The 21,668-nt window shown below is 49.9% G+C and overlaps 10 protein-coding genes across 10 annotated transcripts; 4 read left to right on the plus strand and 6 right to left on the minus strand.

Moving 5' to 3' along the window:
- Positions 1 to 544: 544 nt before the first annotated feature.
- Positions 545 to 2,234, plus strand: N7457_000285 (choline transporter-like family protein; the record flags this gene model as incomplete). Its single annotated transcript, XM_057171353.1, has 2 exons — positions 545 to 832; positions 888 to 2,234. 2 exons carry the CDS (start codon positions 545 to 547, stop codon positions 2,232 to 2,234), a joined length of 1,635 nt encoding a protein of 544 aa, XP_057035256.1.
- Positions 2,235 to 2,536: 302 nt separating this feature from the next.
- N7457_000286 (uncharacterized protein) lies at positions 2,537 to 3,301 on the minus strand (the record flags this gene model as incomplete). Its single annotated transcript, XM_057171354.1, has 2 exons — positions 2,537 to 3,169; positions 3,224 to 3,301. The coding sequence occupies 2 exons, from the start codon at positions 3,299 to 3,301 to the stop codon at positions 2,537 to 2,539; spliced, it is 711 nt and encodes a 236-aa protein (XP_057035257.1).
- A 1,105-nt stretch (positions 3,302 to 4,406) lies between these two features.
- N7457_000287 (uncharacterized protein) lies at positions 4,407 to 6,462 on the minus strand (the record flags this gene model as incomplete). The annotated part of the gene is made up of 2 exons (XM_057171355.1): positions 4,407 to 5,655; positions 5,720 to 6,462. The coding sequence occupies 2 exons, from the start codon at positions 6,460 to 6,462 to the stop codon at positions 4,407 to 4,409; spliced, it is 1,992 nt and encodes a 663-aa protein (XP_057035258.1).
- Positions 6,463 to 7,155: 693 nt separating this feature from the next.
- N7457_000288 (putative quinol monooxygenase) lies at positions 7,156 to 7,511 on the minus strand (the record flags this gene model as incomplete). Its single annotated transcript, XM_057171356.1, has 2 exons — positions 7,156 to 7,442; positions 7,490 to 7,511. The coding sequence occupies 2 exons, from the start codon at positions 7,509 to 7,511 to the stop codon at positions 7,156 to 7,158; spliced, it is 309 nt and encodes a 102-aa protein (XP_057035259.1).
- Positions 7,512 to 7,799: 288 nt separating this feature from the next.
- N7457_000289 (bifunctional AAA family ATPase chaperone/translocase BCS1) lies at positions 7,800 to 9,367 on the minus strand (the record flags this gene model as incomplete). The annotated part of the gene is made up of 2 exons (XM_057171357.1): positions 7,800 to 9,164; positions 9,227 to 9,367. The coding sequence occupies 2 exons, from the start codon at positions 9,365 to 9,367 to the stop codon at positions 7,800 to 7,802; spliced, it is 1,506 nt and encodes a 501-aa protein (XP_057035260.1).
- A 394-nt stretch (positions 9,368 to 9,761) lies between these two features.
- On the plus strand, positions 9,762 to 11,230 carry N7457_000290 (uncharacterized protein; the record flags this gene model as incomplete). The annotated part of the gene is made up of 4 exons (XM_057171358.1): positions 9,762 to 9,967; positions 10,042 to 10,086; positions 10,144 to 10,788; positions 10,852 to 11,230. 4 exons carry the CDS (start codon positions 9,762 to 9,764, stop codon positions 11,228 to 11,230), a joined length of 1,275 nt encoding a protein of 424 aa, XP_057035261.1.
- A 1,343-nt stretch (positions 11,231 to 12,573) lies between these two features.
- Positions 12,574 to 14,484, plus strand: N7457_000291 (chaperonin-containing T-complex subunit CCT3; the record flags this gene model as incomplete). The annotated part of the gene is made up of 6 exons (XM_057171359.1): positions 12,574 to 12,598; positions 12,652 to 12,718; positions 12,783 to 12,991; positions 13,046 to 13,636; positions 13,699 to 14,336; positions 14,395 to 14,484. 6 exons carry the CDS (start codon positions 12,574 to 12,576, stop codon positions 14,482 to 14,484), a joined length of 1,620 nt encoding a protein of 539 aa, XP_057035262.1.
- Positions 14,485 to 14,651: 167 nt separating this feature from the next.
- Positions 14,652 to 15,236, minus strand: N7457_000292 (uncharacterized protein; the record flags this gene model as incomplete). The annotated part of the gene is made up of 1 exon (XM_057171360.1): positions 14,652 to 15,236. One exon carries the CDS (start codon positions 15,234 to 15,236, stop codon positions 14,652 to 14,654), a length of 585 nt encoding a protein of 194 aa, XP_057035263.1.
- A 1,248-nt stretch (positions 15,237 to 16,484) lies between these two features.
- On the plus strand, positions 16,485 to 18,473 carry N7457_000293 (PARP-type zinc finger-containing protein; the record flags this gene model as incomplete). Its single annotated transcript, XM_057171361.1, has 5 exons — positions 16,485 to 16,500; positions 16,570 to 16,705; positions 16,770 to 16,941; positions 17,012 to 17,083; positions 17,142 to 18,473. 5 exons carry the CDS (start codon positions 16,485 to 16,487, stop codon positions 18,471 to 18,473), a joined length of 1,728 nt encoding a protein of 575 aa, XP_057035264.1.
- Positions 18,474 to 19,380: 907 nt separating this feature from the next.
- On the minus strand, positions 19,381 to 21,405 carry N7457_000294 (uncharacterized protein; the record flags this gene model as incomplete). Its single annotated transcript, XM_057171362.1, has 3 exons — positions 19,381 to 20,149; positions 20,215 to 20,886; positions 21,137 to 21,405. The coding sequence occupies 3 exons, from the start codon at positions 21,403 to 21,405 to the stop codon at positions 19,381 to 19,383; spliced, it is 1,710 nt and encodes a 569-aa protein (XP_057035265.1).
- Between the last annotated feature and the right edge of the window lie 263 nt (positions 21,406 to 21,668).

The following is a 21,668-nucleotide window of genomic DNA, read 5'->3' on the forward strand; positions in this document are numbered from 1 at the left end:
GAGAAGAGTGCCTCGGCATAGAATCCCGAAATCGCTAGTGAATATGAAGACGAGAGGAGTAGGAGAGCTTCTCGGACATTTTTAAGCCCATGTTTAATAGGCCCGAGGCAAATTGCCACCTCCTATCGTGTACGGAGTACTCCGTACTCCGTACAGGCATGTGCCAAGCTGGACAAAGACTGCTCGGATATTCCTGCCTCGTTCTTGGAGTCTGGGTGAAACCTTTGTACGGCGTATATTGTGCAGGTATTGTTGCGAGCTCAATGTGTCAAAGAGCTCGACCCATTGGTCAGGAGATGTTACGGACGAGCCTAATACAGCTAGAAAGGAAGAAAAAAAGAGAATAATTTCGGTTTGGACTTACTAGCGTGCAACTAGTGCCGTTTAGTGCTGTTTAGTTCCAAGTGCAGTCTTGGAAGGGCGATCGGCGATCTGTACAGGGCTGAGAGGGCAGTCCATGGCGTCACCAGTCCAATCCGGCACATTTTTCTCCCTTTTTCTTTCTTCCCCTCCTCCTCTTCTCTGACCAGAACACTATGCAAATATGAGTGGACAGGCCTCCAGTTATTACAACGAGGGCCTCGCCCAGGGTCCGCCCGAGCCCAACTATGGCTACCAACAGAACGGCTACCAGCAATCCAATAACCAGCCTGCACCATATCCGCAGCCAAACTACCAGCAGCCTAACTACCAACAGCCAAATTATCAGCAACCAGCAGAGCCCAAACCACCGCCACAATATCAGCAGAATGTCCCGGACTCCGGGTACAACTTTGACCAGGCGTTCAAGATCGAGAAGCCCAAGTGGAACGATTTGTGGGCCGGTCTCTTGGTTAGTCGATCGCAGTCGCACTAACAAAATTTCCCAGAGCTAACCCCCTGTATAGTTGATCGCAGTGTTCCTCGGATACGCTGCAGTGTCTGGACTTACCATCCACAAGTATGCTACCAACAAAGGCTTCAGCGGAGGAGGCATTTACGACTCGGCAAACGATTTCTCGCTGAATACCAATACCCTGGTCCTATTTATCTTCGTCCTGGTTGTCGCGCTGGTATTTTCGGGGCTCTATTTCATGGGCGCAAGATACTTCACCAAAGCTTTCATCTGGGCGACCGGTATCCTCAACATCGTTTTCGCGCTCGCAACGGGCATTTACTACATCGCGCGGGGGCAATATGGAGGCGGCATCGTGTTCCTTGTGTTTGGTGTCTTCGCGATCATCTGTTTTATCAGTTGGATCCCCCGCATTCCTTTCACTGCCTTTATGCTGCAAACTGCTATGGACGTAGCCCGTGGTTACGGACACGTTTTCCTGGTCAGCGCGCTGGGCGGAATCGTCACAGTCGCTTTCGCCGCTTGGTTCTCTGTCACTCTTGTCTCAGTCTATGTTGCCTACGAACCTGATTCCACTGGCGTCAACCCGTCCTGCCGGGACGGTGGCTGTAGCAGAGCAAAGGTCATCGGACTCGTCGTCTACGTCACCTTCGCCATGTATTGGCTCAGCGAGTGGATCAAAAATACCATACACACGACCATTGCAGGTGTGTACGGCGCATGGTACTTCTGGAGCAAGTCTCCCAGTGGCATGCCTAAGGGGTCGACTCGAGGTGCGTTCCGTCGTGCGACAACCTACTCCTTCGGCAGTATCAGCTTTGGCAGTCTGATTATCGCATTTATCAACATGCTGCGCCAGGCATGCTCGATCGCGCAGCGACAGGAGGCCGCCGAGGGTAATCTCATCGGCAGCATCTTCTTTTGCATTCTGGGATGTTTCATCTCACTGCTGGACTGGCTCGTGACCCTTTTCAACCGCTACGCTTTCTGCCACATCGCTTTGTATGGAAAGGCTTATATTCCTGCTGCCAAGGATACCTGGACGATGATGCGCGACCGGGGCGTTGATGCGCTTGTTCAAGACTGTCTGATGGGACCAGTGTTGACTATGGGCTCGACTTTTGTCGCGTATGTCTGCGCTCTGCTGGCTTATCTCTATCTGCAGTTCACCAACCCAGAGTACAATCGGGATGGTAACTTCACGGCTGTCATTATGGCTTTCTCTTTCTTGATTGGTCTACAGGTTTGCCAGGTCTTCATGACCCCGATCAGCAGTGGCGTGGAGACCATTTTCGTGGCTATTGGTTGGGATCCTCAGGTCCTGGTCAACGACCACCCGGACCTCTACTACAAGCTCGTCTCGCTTTACCCTCGGATTCAGCAGGCAATCCACGCATGATCTTACCAGATCTCCTCTGACGAAATGTAAATCTCGGTTGGGAACGCAACCTTGATATCCATAGGCAGGAGAGTATCCTCGCTTCTAATTCTTTCTTTGTCACGCCCATACGAACGACGGACAAATCCGCATGTTAATTAATTGAAGATAATTTATGAATAATAGCACCAGGCATGTTTCATTCCTCATTACCAGTTCAATCTACAGACCCAAAAGATCTCTCCAAAAGCATCATCAAATATAGACATCAAAACCCAAACCCAGACAATTCTCACAATCGACCACTCCCACACAAAATCCCCTTACAAAGCAGCCATGAATCCGATAACAGCCGCAACCCCAACAACAACACCCCCATTCACCGCAACTCCCGGCGCTGCAGCCCCCTCAAACGACGAAAACCGACTCGGATCAACCCCCGAAGGCGACGGCGTCGCCGCCGAAGCCTGCGGCCCAAAGATCACCGACGACGGCCGACCAAGCACACCGTGTGAGTGATTCGGCGCCGCACCCGTCACCATCGGTCCCATACTGCTCACCGGCACATCGACCGGAATCTGCGATACATGCGCGGGCGACTCGGCTATTGGCGTGCTCTTGCAGCTGCAGTCGTTGCGCGTCTCGGTTACGTATATGACCTGGGTCCCATCCTCGTTGGAATGGTCGCGCTTGGCGGGCTGCATGGGCATGCTGGCGTGGCGGGCGGGGGCGGGGGCGGGGGCGTCGGGGACGGGGGCGGCAGGGGCGGCAGGGGCGGCGTGAGAGCCGTGGCAGAGGGACGATGTTAGGGCGGCGAGGTCGATGCCCGCACAGGCGGATGCGACGCCTGTGCTGAGGTTTGAGATTGCTTCTTTGTTTTTGCAAACGCAGGCGTGGGCGGGTTTGTCGGTGCAGTCGCTGAATTTGGAGACGTCGGCGTTGGCCAGGGCGGAGCTCTGGGGGGTTGTTAGTTGGGTTTCAGTGTGTGAGGGGGAAGGGTTGGGTCTTACGGCGCAGTTCAGGTAGTCTTGGACTGATTGGGATAGGGCACCGGTGATGAGGACTGAGATGGTGATGAAGGCGCGCATTTTGGGTGGTTGGATGTGGATTTGGTGAAGATTTGATACTTGGATTTTAGGTCTAGTATGGAGAATAGAGCCAGATACTTCGTGGTTTATATACTACTGTTGGCTATTTACTAATGTAAACAATTGGTTTGATATCACATCCCTTGGTGCCTTCATTGTTGTAAATGGCAGGTTATGACGTTCAGGAATTCTCTGGTGGATGCATATTCGATATGGAGACGGTGCTGGGGTGGGAGACAAGCTTCCAGTGAGATTTTTGGTCTGACTCCTCTGATCCGCACGTCCGCTTGTTTCCCCCGTGGATTGCACTGGAATGGAGGAATGTGCCAGTTGCCGTATCCCGATAGTGCTTCCTTCGTTATCCCTAGGTCTCTAATACTCCGAGGAATGTGGATCTCAAGATTGAAGGGTCTGATTGTGGCTCTTTTCATCCAGTATCTTCGCATAAATTCGAGAGACATAGAGATTTGATCAAAGGGCAAGTGATAGGAACCAACCATGGGTTAGGGTTATGATATGTACACGTGATGATCGAGGTTCACTATATAATAATGGATTGCACTCGCCCAGACACATGAAATTATGAATTTCACTTCTATTTTTGTACTGAAACATGTCAGATCGCCGAGCAATGTCACTGTCAATTTCACAGCGGCGATGTACTTGAAACAAGTTCGTTATGGAATGATAAACAGGCACTCAGGGAGGATGTATGGACCTATCATTTGGATTGCAACATCTGCAGGGATATGATACTGCCTAACTACTTCCTACATAATGGAATTCTGCGGGAAATATCCCTAGGCATGATTTGATCAATGAATTTTGTGATATATATTCAGACGGGTGACTTGATGTTCGCTATGAAACATAATAAGGTATACGCCCATAATTTACCTGACAGTATTTCCAGTGAGCAATCTCAGTTACTTCGTTTCTATATCCATAATCATCACCGCAAACTATCAAATTGGGTATAACTAACAATCCAAAGACCTAGCCCACTCGCTCCCATAATATCCAATGAAAAACAGAAGTCCTGGGCACATTAATAAAGAACCCCCAAAGCCCATCAGACATGAAATCTCAACGTTCAAAGCCCAGCTCAGAACTTCTCACTCGTAACACATCGGGTCGCTTTAACCAACAGCCAAGCCAAGATCTTGACAATCAACGTCAATCCCTTCACAACCAACTCCAAGCCGAAGAACAGTATCCGCAGAATACCACGAGTAGCTCCAGGCAGATTCTTGTCCTTATACGAAGAATCATTTCCATATCGACCGTATTTCTCTAAATCGAATTCCTCAACAATGGGCTGGTTTTTATTCTTCTTCGAATTTCGACTACCGGCCTGCGGTGTGGAAGATGATTTGTTCCAGAATTTGAAAATACTTTTCTTTTCCGAAGATTCTTTGGATTTCTCTTGTGCAGATTTGATCTGGGCTGCTAGGTGCATGCTCTCTTCTGCATCTTCACGCTCGGCGATGGTGGTAACTAATTTGCCCTGGAACACGGGCATTGAGTAAGGGCCTGGGTTCTGGGATCCCGTTGACCTGGATGAATTCGGTGATCCGAGGACCATATCTGCGAGAATGGGGTTGGTGGCTTCGTCTGAAACGGCGACTGCCAGAATCGCCGCGATGAGAGAGTCGATGGCGTACAGAGAAGGGATTGTTGCGATAACAGCTGCAGGGGAGATAGACAAAGTCTTAGTACCGAAGTCCAGCGACGCGAGTGGCTCGTCAAGATCTGTGACTGGGAGTGTGGAAGTGCGTGGATTGGCAGCTTGTTGAGCGGCTTCCATTGCAGTGGAGGAGACCGGGCCGGTGACGATGATTGTTGGCGGTTGGCGTGGGGAGGCATCACCAGAGGGTTCAGATACTGTAATGTGAACCATTCCTGAAGACTGAGATCGCACAGGTGATAGTGGGATTCCTGCGGCGCCGACCAGAGCGGGTGGGTTGTGTCTCGAGAGATAGGGGTGTCTTAGCTCGTAGAGACGTTGGTGATGGTTCCAGGAGAGCCGGCAGGATTCTTGTGCTGCGGCGCGCTTGAGAGCGTCTGTTTCTACCTCTGCTGACTCGGCGGGAGATAGATGGTGTCGTTTGCTGAGCTCCCCCGCTTGATCAATTGCTAACATGGCTGCTAGTCTGGAGAATAGTAGCGTGACAAGGCCGTCATGGGGATGTTCGCGGCGGATGCGCTCTTCAAGGCTCATCATCATGATGGGTACATCATGGTTTGGTTTGGAGGGTTCGCATCTGCTCAAAGCTAGTTCATTGGTGGAATATGTTTGCAGTGTATAGAATGGATTTTGCGAGTTTCCGAAGGTAAATGTAGCTGGCCCAGCTCTTGTGTGATGTTAGTACAAAAATATATTTGGCAAGATATGAAAGTAAAAAGAGGACCACTCACTTGATCATGCGAAGATTTAATGTTCCAACGAGATCTTGTGGTCTTTGGCCGTTGGCCGTTTCCCATAACATCTTCAGATCCTCGACAGATGAGTATTTAACCTCTTCGGACTCCAGACCACAAGTCGGGAAGTTGAGCACGCTTGCAGGTACAGTCTTCGGACCGAGAACATGATCAATCTCGGAATTTGTTGACAGCGTAAGCCTAGGAGGCTTTCGACGAGCAGCCTTCACGGGCCGTGGGACATCTGGAATCTGTGACTGATACACCTGCTGATTGAACGGCAGTTTCGGATCCAATTGAGGAAACATTGATCTCATTGGGATTGGGGAGGTGGATGACTGCGATGACTGCGGCGAAACAGTTGACGATGTAGTATGATTGCTGCTACTACTGCTGCTGCTTTGACTGGCGTGTGAAGGCAAAGCCTGGTGTGTTCTCTTGGCCTGACGGTTCTCGGTATGCATAGGCTGAGGGGATCTCGTATCACGGGATCTACTGGCCCCAAACGGCGGAGACTTAGCCCTTGAAACATCTCGCTGTGGTGGTGGTGGAAAATCCTGAGTATCTTCGATGATCTGAAGTAACACGGATTCGGTCTTGCCGGGATCCTTGATCTCCTCGAGAGGAATTGGAGAGACTGGATCGGTTGCAGGTACTGGCTTCTTCCCAGCTTTGCGAAATGGATTGTTAGACCTCTTGACCTCGGGCGAAGGTGGTGGGAACAATTGAAATTGGCTCATCCTGTCACCCGTATAGATAGAGTATGGTATGAACAAGCCGCAGAGCACGAACGCAGGGGGTCCTCACTGAGATATACCCCATTTTCAGTGAAAGGAATGCCCAGCCGGACAGGACCAAGCAGAGTACATGGCTTGTCGAGATGTGTGACTACCCTGCTTATACGGTGGGCGCTTAACCGATTGCGGGTGTGATTGGTCCCCGTCCTGGGATAGGCACTTCACACTGCAGTAGCGGCGCTTCAACGCCACTAGATGATTGGTGCTGCGACCCCAGAGAGTCTATATTTATCACCATCTTGGAATCAGATTGGCTGGTTGTCTTCGTAAGTCGGGGAGTAAGCTCATTTGATCCTGGTTTCTGCACAGTTTGTCGGGTCCGGATGTTGCTCATAGCGGTTGTTTTGTGCGACTGAATACGGAGCTCTGGGGGGATTTAAGCAAAAACGAGGCGAATGATGATTTCCAAATGGGCCATTGTGTGCCCTCGTATTGAATAGACTTTATAAAGGCGCTTGACAAGGGTTCTTGGATGATACGGTCAGGGCTCTTGGCTATTTCTACGTTTGCTCCTGATATTGAGATTGGTGATGATCATCCAGCTGGGTAAAGAATTATTTCACACTCCGTAGAACATCAAGAGATGCGAAACATGCTTATGATCATGTGTGTACATCTCCCTCTATGTACAATCGATTACATGGTAGAACCCTCCAACTCTTCCAATCGGTGCATGTCCATATCCTTCTCCAACAGAGGAATCACGTGGGGGTCAAAGGTCTTCCAGTAAGGGTTGTTAAGATGGTACGCCTGCGACGATTCCTGGGCGTAACGCTCGACAATGGTGAAGTCCTGTTTGTCGAAGACGGACTGCATCACGAACCATGAAAGGGTCTCTTTGTCATTTGAGTAGACGTTAGAAGCCTCAACAAGTTTTGCCTTCAGCTTGGAGATAGACTCTTCATCTGACTTGGCACGGAGATCTAGTATTGTTAGCGCGGAGGCCGCGTATCAGAGAGGCATCACGTACGGACGACAATTGTGTAAACCATGATGTGGGTTTGGGGGATGCGGGGTGAAAATGGAGGGGAATGGAGGGGCGATGAACTGCATCTAAATACCTTTTTTGTCTCAATATTTAGTTGGTCAATCATCAGTGAGAGAAATAATGCTTTAAGGTGGGCCATCCGATCTCAAACCCCGAGATTTGCACCCAGTGGTCGCGGCGCCTTGATTTTGTAGCATAAGCCTATTTCCCCATTCTTGTGTCGCAAAAAGGCCTGGTGGAAGTCCAGATGGTCTATATATTTGGTTGATCTTATTTACATAATAGTGTACATTTACTCGTTCTTCCCGTGCTCTTGACCCAATGCCTCAGTGTGCACTGTGTACCTAAGGCTTTCGGCCATGGCGATCGCACCCTCCATGTTACCCTTATTGTACAAGAACAGGCCTTGGAGGGCAGCGGCGCTCGTGTTCATAGAGCGATCGGCTTTGTGACCAGATTCGTCCTCGATCAAGCCCAGCTCCTGAAGGCGATCCAAGAACAGGTTGCGATGAACCCCGTTGGTATCAATCTCCGCATAGAATCGATCCCATAGGCAGCTGACCTGATAGCGGGTCACTTCTCCTAAACGGACAGTCATGTCAACACGTCCGGGACGGACCAACGCCTCATCAAGTCGCTCAACGTGATTGGTGGTAAGGAAAATGATGCGTTCCTCTGCACTAGCAACACCATCTAGGGCATTGAGCAATCCCGAGAACGTCACATTGGCCCCACGGTAGCCATCTGCATCGCTTTGTTCACGTCGGTTTGAGAATGCGGCATCCACATCCTCCAACAGAACAAGAGTTCGATTGGGAACAATTGTGAGTAGGTGATTCAACCGATCATCGGTCAAGCCTCGCTCACTCAAGTTGAGAATGGCGATATCGTAATCCAACTCACCCGCTAATGCCTGGATAAACGAACTTTTGCCAGTACCCGGAGGACCATACAGAAGATATCCTCGGCGATAGGGAATTCCACGATCATGATACCATGATGAACTCGAAATGAAGTCTTGTACATCTGCCACTACACGTTCCTTGACTCCCTCATGGAGAACAACTGATTCTAACGGACGCTTCCGGCGCGGATTTCCAAATGGCCGCCACTCAGTTCCCCAGCTATTATAGATCGTCGTCTTTCCTTCGTGTCCCTTTGCGGCATATGCATGGGCTTCGGTGAAGAGATCCTCGAAGATATGGCGTTGAGAGTAGAGGGTGGTGAGGGTGATAGTCTCCCATGGCTTTCCAGTTTGAATATCGCGGGACTTCGACTCGCGCATGCGATTGACAAACACAAACGCATTTTTGTACCGCAAAACGTGTTTTCCAGGTCCTGGAACCAGGGAGAAGTGTGTGTGAATTGCTCCGTTCGAATGTTCGACCTTTTGCGTTTGAATAGAAAGATGGCGCATGCCAGGTGTGAGTTTTTGGAGGAACCGGTCCATATAGCCCGAGGAATTGGCTGCAGCTTTGCCTGCGTTGAGTTGGGATTGTTGGTAAAGTGTCATCCAGTGTAAGAACCACGGATAGGAGTCATCTTTGATGCTGATCTCGACATCTACCAGCATCCGTCGCCGCAGAAGAGCCGCCCCATGTCGAACACCTTTCTGTGCGAAGGTCAACCCTGCTCCTAAGCCTGCAAGGCCAAAACCCTAATGTGAACTCAAGATCAGTACTTTGTTCCGGACTAAACCGCTGATTGCGGGTTTCTTACCGCTGTGAACAAGGGATTGCTCGTTAATTGCGAGAAGAGACTTCCGTCGCCTTTTTGCGCCGACTGTAGGGCCTCGGTCCTCTGCTGGAGAATCAAGTCACCTGCAGACGGCGCAGCAATAGGAACCCCATTTGGCTCCATGCCAACCAAATCGATAGTGCTCTGAAGATCGCGAATGTTCAGCGGAAGATCGATAAGCAGGGCAGATATCGGAGTTACGACGGGCCGACGGTTTGACGTATCCACGGTTGTCCGACGGATTGTATGGGAGCACAAACTGCATCGTACAATGCTCAGATACGAAGCAATAAGTTTGACAATTGACCTCGAGGGTACTCAAGCACCCGCCCGGAATCCATGGAGCTCATAATCCAGTTGCCTGGGGCGGTGTTCACATTGGGCCGTCGGCACAACACAACCCGTTTCGGAGATATCGGGGTTAACACAACTTGCTTCCACTCGCATCCCTTTCCCATACGCCTGCATGAGCGTGCTTGGTGGAGGGAATTAATTCTCCTAAAAGGCTCGGCCTCCCATGCGCTCTCTTTTTCGCAGTTCCCCGCTCGCTCGGTGGACTGTATACCAGCGCGCTTTACAACCAACAATTCGCAACATGAGCACTCCACCTACTACTGAAGTGCTATATGCGCTGACCGTGGCGCGCTCGCCGGCTAGGCCTAGCCCAGAGGATGTACTGTTGAAAAGCCATCATACAGCAACAGGATTCAGAAATCCGTGGGAGTAAGTATATCTGTGTGACTGGTCGGGTTCTCTCTCTTTCGCCGCATTGACTAACAAGCATTTCTGTCTGGTAGATCTTTTCGCGATATGGATTTTAAAGACATCATGCAAATGTTGATGTAAGTTCACATGCCTCGCGCTCAAAGCAATTTAATGTCTAACGCACCCAATTCCAGCTCTCGTCGATTGACCGGCAAAGCGAATGCGCCCGACACAACTCCACCAACAGTCACCGTTCGCAAACCCGAATTCCTTCCCGACCGAGACACCCCAAAGCTCCGGGCGACATGGCTCGGACATGCGTGCTACTATGTCGAGTTTCCAAGCGGTCTCCGAGTCCTATTTGATCCAGTCTTTGAAGCGCGATGTGGACCATGCTGCGGGCCATACGCTCTTGGACCAAAGCGCTATACTGAACCTGCATGCCAAGTCAAGGATATTCCTGTTATCGACGCGGTGGTTATCTCTCACAATCATTATGATCATCTATCCTACCCAACAATCTCGGAGATCGCGAAACGGCATCCCAATTGTCATTTCTTCGCCCCACTCGGCAACAAGTCTTGGTTCCACAGCTCAGGCATCCAAAATGTGACTGAGTTGGACTGGTGGGATGAACGTGATATTGCAATGTCACCCAAAGAAGAACAAAGCCTGCAGGTCGAATCGGTTGGGCAAGCTTCTGCCATGGCAGATATCAAAGCGCGCATCAGTTGTTTGCCCTGTCAGCATGTCACTGCCCGCAGTCCTTTCGACAAATACAAAACACTATGGGCGTCCTGGTCCATTGAGTCTGGTGGTAGCAAGGTTTATTTTGCTGGGTATGACAAGTCCCCACACAACCCCATGCCATTCCAATATTCTTTGCTAACCTTTTAATCTAGTGATTCGGGGTACAGAGCAGTGGAGGAGCTACCCGAAGGAGAGGATGATTGGGATCCCAAATACGATTTCCCCATTTGTCCTGCTTTCAAACAGGTAGGTGAGTTCAGAGGACCATTCGATCTTGGTTTGATCCCCATTGGAGCGTATGCTCCGCGTCATATTTTCAGCGCAGCCCATTCAGATCCCCGTGATGCTGTTCATATCTTCCAAGATACCAAGTGCAAGAAGGCCTTGGGTATGCATTGGGGGACTTGGGTTCTTACCGAGGAGGATGTACTTGAACCTCCCAAGAAGCTCAAGGATGCATTGAAGAAGCATGATCTTCCTGAGACTGGTGTCTTTGATGTGTGTGATATTGGAGAGAGCCGCGAGTTTTGAATTAGTCTCTCCTCTCTGTGTACAATTACTCATCTTGTAGCGTGCATTCGCTGGTGCTCAAATCTTTTTTTGATATCTCTACAGTCCCATCCCGTTAATTTGTGCCCGAACTTTTGTAAACTCTGTGTGTACTTCTCACTATCAATAACCCTCAGTGTTGTCAGATTGCCCTGCCAAAAAAAACACTCTCCACGTGTTGTAGCTTAATTAGGAAGACATATGTCTTCGATATAAACAGGAGACAGAAACCCATTTTACTCTTTCGCACAGCGATATGCAGTATATGGCAACTGTGGTACATCACGTATGGTAAGAAACTTACTGGCACAGGCGAAGTTCGGTAATGCTTCCAAGTCTCTCAAAGACAAATAGTACACTACTAGGTACTCCTTGGGAGATTCATGAGCTTGTGTATGAAAGAGAACGCTCAACTTAGGTGTTTAACGTTACATCCCCACGCATTTGCCCACCAAGCCTATTCATTATATAGTCCTGAATGGCGAGGGCATTTTTCCTGGAACTTAATTGAAGTTGATACTTTATGATTACATCAATTGGAAAGCCATTGAGATTGCTACAGTGTACGTTCGATCACCTGGCTCCTAGGGCACTATGGCCTCTTCTCCTTCATGAATTCATGTATCTGTTTACACATTTAGGCTCTCTACAGAATGACGTCTCTTATGGCTCCAATGCTTCCTTTGTCATCGCGGATTTGATTTGGAAGAAAGTCGGCGCTATCAGTGTCTCTTTTTCAGTTCACCTGATAGTATTTGGGAAGAAGAGCCATATATCGGATCAAATAAGTTGGTCCATTCCCTGGAAAATTCAATTATAAGCCAATTGATCCATGTGATTTCGATTCTGTCCTTGAGACACCTAATCTAGACCTAGAAATGTCACATCTTTGTTCGATTCATGTTCATCTATAGGTGTTTCTAAACCCCTTAACATGGTATCCACATGTATTCTGTTCATTGTAGACTACCTAATCTCTTCGAGAAAAATTTCCAAAAGAAAATTATTTTCCAAATTCTCACTTTCAGAAGCCATATTTATAAATAATGAAACAACCTTCATTCTGTGTCAAGATGAAGTAGAGTTGCTTCGACGTAGTTAAGTTGGAGATGTTTGCCTGGTTTGTCAGGGGTACACGCTAGCCTCATATAGGCTAGCGCGAGGGAGCTCCCACTTCGCCTGGAAATTTGATGGAATGCGGGCGAACAGCGTTGAAGTCGGAACTCCTGGATTATCATCTTCGTGCAATATTTTCTAATATTCGCAAGTGATACGGACCCTTTTATATCTACCTCCCGCTCAACATACAATAAAAAACCGCCAATATGCAGGCTCCGGTGGTGGTAATGAGTACGTTACCCCCCATCGAGTTGCTCCCCTTTAAGTGCTAACGAGTCATCTAGACACCAATTCCGGCGAGCGCCAGGTTGGCCGGAGAGCACAGATGTCTAACATCACCGCCGCAAAGACGTACGCTATTATTCGATCCTCCGCTGTACTCCCCGCTGCCCGATGCTAATTCAATAAACACCAGTGTTGCGGATATCATTCGATCATGTCTCGGACCGAAGGCCATGTTGAAGATGCTGCTTGATCCTATGGGTGGTATTGTGCTGACCAACGATGGCCACGCTATTCTGCGAGAGATCGAGGTGTCACACCCCGCGGCCAAGAGCATGATCGAGCTCAGCCGTACTCAGGATGAGGAAGTCGGAGATGGTACCACAACGGTTATTATCCTAGGTATGATAGGATTCATCTCGCCAGATTCGATGGTCAATGACTGATATTCGATAGCCGGTGAAATGCTCGCCCAGGCCATCCCCCAGCTCGAACGCAACATCCACCCCGTCGTCATTATCCAGGCTTTCAAGCGTGCCCTCGCCGATGCCCTTCAGATCGTGGAGGACGTCTCAACACCCGTCGATATCACCGACGACAAGGCCATGTACAGCCTCATCCAGTCCTCAATCGGAACCAAGTTCGTGTCCCGGTGGTCAGAGCTCATGTGTAGCTTGGCTCTGCGCGCTGTTCGGACCGTCTCTTTCGATGTTGGTGGTGGAAAGCAGGAAGTCGACATCAAGCGTTACGCCCGTATTGAGAAGGTCCCCGGTGGTCAAATCGAGGATTCCGAGGTTATTGATGGTGTGATGGTCAACAAGGATATCACCCACCCCAAGATGCGTCGCAGAATCGAGAACCCCCGCATTCTTCTTTTGGATTGTCCCCTGGAGTACAAGAAGGGAGAGTCCCAAACCAACATTGAGATCTCCAAGGAGGATGACTGGAACCGCATTCTCCAGATTGAGGAGGAGCAGGTTAAGCACATGTGCGAGGCCGTCGTGGCTTTCAAGCCCGACGTTGTTATCACCGAGAAGGGTGTCTCTGGTAAGCAATCGGTTTTGCTGGGGCGATACGCCGCGTGTCCTAACCATTATATCTTTTTCTAGATCTTGCACAGCACTTCTTGATGAAGGCCAACATCACAGCTCTCCGCCGTGTCCGAAAGACTGATAACAACCGTATCGCCCGTGCAAGTGGTGCCACCATCGTGAACCGTGTCGATGATATTCAGGAATCCGATATTGGTACCGGATGTGGACTGTTCGAGATTGAGAAGATTGGCGATGAGTACTTCACATTCATGCGCAAGTGCAAGTCCCCGAAGGCCTGCACAATCTTGCTGCGTGGCCCCTCCAAGGATATTCTCAACGAGGTCGAGCGCAACCTGCAGGATGCCATGTCCGTTGCTCGCAACGTTATTTTCCACCCCCGTCTGTCTCCCGGTGGTGGTGCCGTTGAGATGGCTGTCTCTGTGAAGCTCAGCCAGCTTGCCCGCTCCGTCGAGGGTGTCCAGCAATGGCCCTACAAGGCTATTGCCGACGCTATGGAGGTCATTCCCCGTACATTGGCCCAGAACGCCGGTGCCAGCCCCATCCGTGTTCTCACCCGTCTCCGCGCCAAGCACGTCGAGGGACACAACACCTGGGGTCTGGACGGCGAGTCCGGCAACCTGGTTGATATGAAGGAGTACGGTGTTTGGGAGCCCGAAGCTGTCAAGCTGCAGAGCATCAAGACCGCTGTGGAGGTACGAATCCTATTGTTTTTGCATACTCACTACATGAAACTAACATATAAATCTCTAGTCCGCATGCTTGCTTCTCCGCGTCGACGACATTTGCAGCGGAAAGTCCGCCCAACAGCTCGGCGGTGGCGGCGGTGGCGGCGAGGAATGATTGATAGACGAAAAAGAAAAATGATCCTTGGACTCGAGGTCCGTACATAATGTTACACGATTTGCCTCTGGGCTGTCTTTCTTCTGTATGAATATCCTAGATTCAAAAAACGAAATCCAGATGGGTATCTTCGTATCGCAAACGACCAGCATTTGAATCCGCACCCCCTAGTCCTCATCGTGGATAATGATACCCGGAACTTCCTGCACAGGCATCTGGCCCTCCGCAGCAACTCCATCATTGTCTGTAGCAGGGACCATTGAGCCTGGGGCAGCCGAGGTCTTTGTAGAAGCTGTGTCCTTTTGATCACCACCGCCCTTCTTGCCTTTAGCATTCTTCTTCTTCTCCCGCCTCCGACGATTCTTTTCCGTCTTCTCATCATCCTTCCGCTTCGCCTCCTCTCTCTCTTTTTCCCAGTTCGCCGTATCCTTTTCTTTATCCACCTCAGACTGCATCAAGCGCAGTCGTTCATACTCCCGTCGCCGGCTGGCCTTGTACACGTGGAATTCTCCCGAGCCAGCACCAGCTGATGAACCCTGCACATTGGTAACGATCTCCGGCGGTGCTGAGAGGGATGCCACTGTGCGCGGTTTCAGGGCATTGGGTAGTTGCAGGTCCTTGCTCGGATCCTTGAAGAGTGTCTCGATCTGGTTTGCCTGCTCGGAGTGCGGGGTCACAGCGCGCCGCTTTGTTGGTCGCTTGCTGCGCGGGTCGGCGCTTGTAGGCACCGATTCGGGGCCTGGCTCGGACATTGTGTAGATGGTGCTTTGGGGTCGGGGGTTATGCGACCGCGTAGGTTTGGGTTTGCGCGAGCAGGAATTGGTATCTTCTGGTTTGAAGTGGTAGTGGCACTTTCTTCTGGGTTGCTGGCAGCTCGCTGCTGTTTATTTGGCGCAGTGTCGGTCGGAGTATGGATTTGTAGCAGTTGAGAAGAGCGAGTCGTAATAGTCTGCGCCAATGTAGATTTACCAACCTGCAACCCGCCATACTACGCTAGCCGGATGGGGTTAGCGGTATCAGCTTGTGGGAGATCGCCCGGGGTTTGTTGGGCCTTTCACTCATTCTACCTACTTATTCTTTTGAATTCTTATACACTAGACAGACGATTCCTCCAATGGATAATTCACTCTGTGTTCCCTATTGCAGCCACAATATTCAGTCACCATAGCCAGCTCTGTCAGAGACTCTACTATGGGCGCACACTGCCAATTCTCACAACTCCTGCCACATGTCCCTAGCAGTCTATACTTTAACTCGCTGTCTTTGATTTTATTCATTAATCAATTTTCTAGTGCTCTTAGGGCTCACCTTTCTCGTAGATCATGTGCAGAGCCCCGGTTCTTTGTTTCTTTGCGACAATGACTATAGTGACCCTAACAGGTCTAGTAACGCTTCAAAATCAGAACCGTAGCCAATCAACGAACTGCCCTTCCACCATTGACCTCCGTCAATTTGTTCAGAATCTGTACGGGATTGTGTTCAAAAGGCTTGAATGAAACACACACGGCCAATCACTAGCTTGCTTCTCCCTCGAACACCGTTCTGATTGGTTCACAAGTGCGATCTTTCCTCCAAGGGGGATATATCACACGCCCAACCCGTAAATCATCTCTTTGTTCCAACGGCATGGTCAATGAGTTGTGCCATTGAGACCTTTAAACGACAATATTCATTCATTTGAAGTTAACAAAGAACAAAGAATCCTTCCCCATACTCGCACAGAACTCAATTGATTGTGGTTTCCCCCGAAAAGACTCTGCTCCAGGTGTTTCCTTTATATTCCGCGTTGCACCAGTTTACTTTCTTCGTTCATAATCTTCGCATCTTGCTTTTATTGCCCATCCTTTCTCTGCCTTTGCAGCGATCGCGTTGAACAATTCCATTTTTCGGTTGCTTTCTTCACTGCGTGCCCGCATCCTTGTGTGCTGGTACTAGCTCAATCGTCATCGTTTATCTCGCAGATACATCTTTCTTTGTTCTCACTTCTGGCTTTGATCAAAATGCCTTATCGTTTTGGTAAGCCTACTTGCTTTCATATTTCCGTTTCTTTTTACTGGCTTTGCGCGCAACTAACTCCATGATCAGAAATTGCTTCCCAAGGCCGGGCTGCCTGCAAGGGCCCCGAATGTTCTCGTGAGCGTATCAAGATCACCAAGGGTGAGCTTCGTGTCGGCACCTGGATTGAGGGTCAATCCTTCCAGAGCTGGTCCTGGCGCCACTGGTAAGTATACATGCTTGTCTTTGCCTGGTTTTCATGCTTGAATGGATTGACTGACCTTTTTCAGGGGCTGCTTCACGCCCAAGATGATCGAAAATGTCCGGAAGAGTCTTTCTGATGATCAGGATCTCTCTGATCTCTCCGAACTTGATGGCTTCGAGGACCTGAGCGAGGAGCTCCAGGCCAAGATTCAGAAGGCCCTCGATATGGGTCACATCGACGATGAGGAGTGGAAGGGTGTAAGTTCATCCTTTCTTTTGGAGAATCCTTTTTCAACGACCATGGTGGAGATTTACTGACAGCAATCAGGATGTTGACTTCAACCGCCCTGGAAAGACTGGCATGCGTGCTAAGACTCGCAAGACCAAGGCTGAGAAGGAGGTACGTTTTGTTCTCTATTTCGGTGTCAATTGGAACACGAATTTGACTTGCCATCCAGGATGTTGAGGAGTCTTCTGCTGGCATCAAGCGTAATCGCTCTGATTCCGAGACTGAGGAGCAGCCCAAGAAGAAGCGCACCCGTGCTAATAAGGCCACTGACGATGATTCTGCCATTGCTGAAGCTGCTGTTGCCGATCCTGACCCCAAGGAGGCTAAGAAGCGTGGTCGCCCTGCCAAGAAGGAGCCTGAGAATGCCCCTGCTGCTACTGATGCCGAACCAAAGAAAGAGCAGAAGAAGCGTGGCCGTCCCGTCAAGAAGGAGCCTGAGACCGAAGCTGCTGATGTTAAAGCTGTGGCCAATGATGAGCCCAAGAAGAGATCTACTCGCAGCACGAAGGAGCCTGAGAACGACGCTGCTGACATTGATGTTACGGCCAAGGGTGAGCCCAAGAAGAGATCTACTCGCGAGAAGAAGTCTACCCAGGATCAAACCACCGCTGCCGACACTGATTCCAAGAAGAAGCCCAAGAGCGATGCTGCCGGCGTTGATGCTGCGGCCAAGGATGAGCCCAAGAAGAGATCTACTCGCAGCAAGAAGGCTACCCAAGACGAAACCACCGCTGCCAACATTGAGTCCAAGAACGAGCCTAAGACCGACGCTGCTGATGCTAAAGCTGTGGCCAAAGATGAGCCCAAAAAGAGATCTACTCGCAGCAAGAAGGCTACCCAGAACGAAACCACCGCTGCCGACACTGATTCCAAGAAGAAGCCCAAGAGCGATGCTGCCAGCGTTGATACTGCGGCCAAGGACGAGCCCAAGAAGAGATCAACCCGTGGCAACAATACTACCCAGAAAGGAATCAGTGCTGCCGATATTGAGCCCAAGAAGGACACCAAGCCTACTCCCCGTGCCAAGAAGGCCACTGTCGCCGAGGCTGCTGTTGCTGACAACGAAACCACCAAGCATGAGTCTGCTGATGTTGATCCTGTTAACAAGGAAAAGGCCCCCAAGAAAAAGCGTTCTGCCACTGCCAGCAAGACCGACAACAAGTCTGCTACCAAGGAAGCTTCGCCTGCTGAGGACAACAATGCCAACCAGGAGCCCAAGAAGCGTGTCACTCCCACCAAGAAGGCTGAGGACAAGAATGCCTCTTCTGCTGGAAGCGAGAACTCTCCTGACAATGAGGCCATCACCACCGAGAGTGAGCCAAACAAGCGTGCCGCTGGTTCTAAGAATGCTGCCGACAAGAACGCTTCCCCTGCCGAGACCGAGGTTTCTTCCGCCGACACTCGCGGCGGCAAGCCTGCCACCAAGGCTGCCGAGGAGGCCGCCAAGGAGACTGCAGAGAAGGAGGTGAAGACCGAGGACGGAGCCGACGATGATTTCTAGGCTCGAGGTAGTGACCATTCGAGGGAGTCCCCGCCTTATGTGGGGACTCTGATGCCCATTCCTATTCTGAAGATCAGAAACAAAGTTATTTTTATTGCTTTTGCGTTTCGAGTAGCCCTTCTCATTGTAGAAACTGTGCTAGAGCTTGTATCCATGCTAGACTCAATCATAGATCCTGGGTGCGAAGCTCTATTTCGCAGTTGTGTTTACCAACCTTTTGTTCTTCGAGTGTGAGATCCCGATTCCCTATATCAAGACCTGGCTCATGTAGGTCCAAGCCGCATTAAAATGGATATTTCTGATATTCTCAGTTTGATCAGCCTTAGACAAGATATTCAATTGAAGAAGATGTCAAATGAAATTTCCTTATTGTAGATGTCGTGATGGTAGGGATTTTGTTCCATATGGGTTTTATACAAATGCGCAATCGAAACTTGGAAGCACTTTCGGGATGACAATGAGGAGTGTTTGTTTTGAGATTCTTATGGAGAATATGCTCTTAATATGGGCAGTCGCATACAAAGTGTTTGCCATACATGATTGAGTGCCTTAGGTTTATACTATCTGGGATTTTTGTATAGCCTCGTGCCTAACCGGATGGTCTATGTATGAACATTTACAAAGCTAGCCCTACAACTAGTAATAGATTAAAGCAATTTGGTGCACAATATGTCCTTGATATTAATTACCATGGCCATCGTGTTCAATCTCCACCCAAAGACAGGCGGAAAGGCAGACGACCCGAAGTAAATCTCCCCCACTGTGCAATGTAAAGACCCCAACCATCCGAAATGAGCAAAAGAAAAAATGAAAATGAAACCTCACACCAGTACCTGATGAGGTGAGGGTGAGGGAATTGTGATAGGCACCTCATGCTTGTGCCTATCAGACCTCATTCTCATCGTCCTCACTGGACGCCAATCCCCCGGCTAGTGAGAATTGCACTCACGTTGCCATATACCTCCGGGTTCTGGCAGTGGGCGAGGAACCGAAGGTGCAACACAACCTCTTGCAGGTTCGGATTGGCGCGCATCAACGCCCAGAACTGCCCGCTCGCGCTGTATGTGAAGAGGTCCATGGCCTCGGCGAGGAGATGCATCATCCAGGCCTGCAGGTAGTCACAGGCCTCCATGGAGAACTCGGTGCAGCCTTCGAAGGCAAGGGCAGCAACTTCCAGAAGCGGTTTGCACTGGAACAGGTACGGGTAGCAATTCCAGGAGACCTGGAGCTTGAAGGTTGTCCGGTAAACCATGTGGTCAAGTCCGAAGCGGCGGGCTTGGAGGTAGATGCGGCCGAGGATTTGGATCGTATCCTCCAGGTCTTCGTTGGTGGCGACGGCATGCAACTTGAAGTTCTGACCGATGTCCATTTGGTCACCGATCACGCGCATCATGACATTGTTGTTCATGTCATGCGTGGGGAAAGTGGTGGGGTATTCGAACTCGGGGGTGTCGAGTTCGATGACACGAGGGAGAAATTCGCCATCCTTCATATAGGAGCGAATGTGCACGTATTCCGGCTGGGTATCGCAGACAATGGCGCCCCGGAATACATCGATGAGTTGATCTTTCTGGCTTTCGCCAAGCACAATGTGCTGCAAGGCCTGACGGATGCTCATGTCGAAGATCGAGGGTGGGGAGCTCACTTCCTGCTCCTCAGGATTGGTAACAGCAGGGCTGCGAACATAGGATATACGAGTCAGTGCACGATCAAATGAAGCTGGAAGTAGTACTGGACATACCCTGTAGCCGTCTCAGTTTTGAAAGGGGGAGCCATGGTGGACGAGGTCGAAGAGGCGTGCAGATTCTGATCCATTGTGGGGAATAGGTTGATGGAAGAAGAAGAATTTGGATGGCGAGAGTGAGAAGGAGTCAGAATCTGAAATGGAGGTAGCTTGGGAATAACACGGGGATTGGATTCGGTGTGGGGAGGGAATAAAACAGTCTCAGCAACGCAAGTAGGGTTGCGATCACTCTGAGTAGTTCGCGATCGCCGTGGCGACCTCACATGGGTACGTGAATTAGAGAAGGACTGCACTGTAGCCTGCACTTTGGATGGACCAGGCTGAACATCAGGTTCAGGTTTCGGGTGCTCCGATGTGAACCTCTGCTCCTCTTCTTCGGCATTCTCTTTTTCATCTTCTGTTCCAGAATCGGATTCACCATCCGATTCTCCACATGAAACGAGGTCTTCATGGCCAGTTGGCAAGATGATGCGAAGTTCCTTTCCTCGCTTGCCCTTAACGCCGAGTTCCTGGAGAGCCATATTCTTCCAGAACTCCAGACCAGGTTCTGTGCGGATAATCTCCCTGAGATCATTCCAGACTTTGGCCTCTTCTTGCCTCTCCGCGCGCTGGAGAACATTGGGGGTCTTTTCATCGAGAACAAAGATGTCCTGTAGACCGATCCATCGACTTGTAGCTTGTTAGCTTTCAATCTTCAATAAAGCAATCAACATATATCGAGACCATCTGGTTATTATATATATCGAAAACCATGCATGCAGAGTACCAGGCCAAAAGAAAGACTAGCAAGCATAAACAAAGACCCAAAGACCAGGCATATAGATCCACATGTTCACTTATATATCTCAAAAGACACAATATCTCAAAAGACACACCTTCAGAGGTCTTTTCTGAGCATGAAAAAAGATACCATACTTACTACATGTTTCGAGCCGGTAGGTACACAGAGTATACTCGGTCCTTCATGTGCGTTAACCATTCACCTTCAACCGGTTGTGCCCCAACCGGCCGACGATTGACATGTCGACTCGGGCTGAAAGTAGTTGGGAGGACCACGCAAATCCAGACATCACATTTGTAGCCTCGCAGTGAATTCTTGAACCGGATGATGAACGTTTCTCCAGGTTCCAGCAGGCGCGGCTTGTGCAAATGCCTCAAGCCAGTGGTAAGGAATGTCTTGGGCCCCATCTTGTTAGAGCACCGGTAGGATGGATATGGGAGAAAGGATTTGCAGCTTTAAAAAAAGACTTGTTGTTGTCGCTCTTTGAAAACCGGATAAGATCCTCGGTGTCAGCCAACATAAACGTCACTCCACAGTGCCATTTTCGCAGTAAAATAGGATATAACCTACCTTTGGCCAGTCTTGTCTGTCTGTGAAGCATGACCAAGGTGATAAGAGGCCTGACAAGTCAGATAGTAGGCTTGAAAACAAGGGCGTAGTGACGAATAAG

The sequence above is a fragment of the Penicillium paradoxum genome, assembly GCF_028828445.1.
Source record: "Penicillium paradoxum strain IBT 22861 chromosome Unknown utg000002l_segment0_segment0, whole genome shotgun sequence".
NCBI classification, from domain to species: domain Eukaryota; kingdom Fungi; phylum Ascomycota; class Eurotiomycetes; order Eurotiales; family Aspergillaceae; genus Penicillium; species Penicillium paradoxum.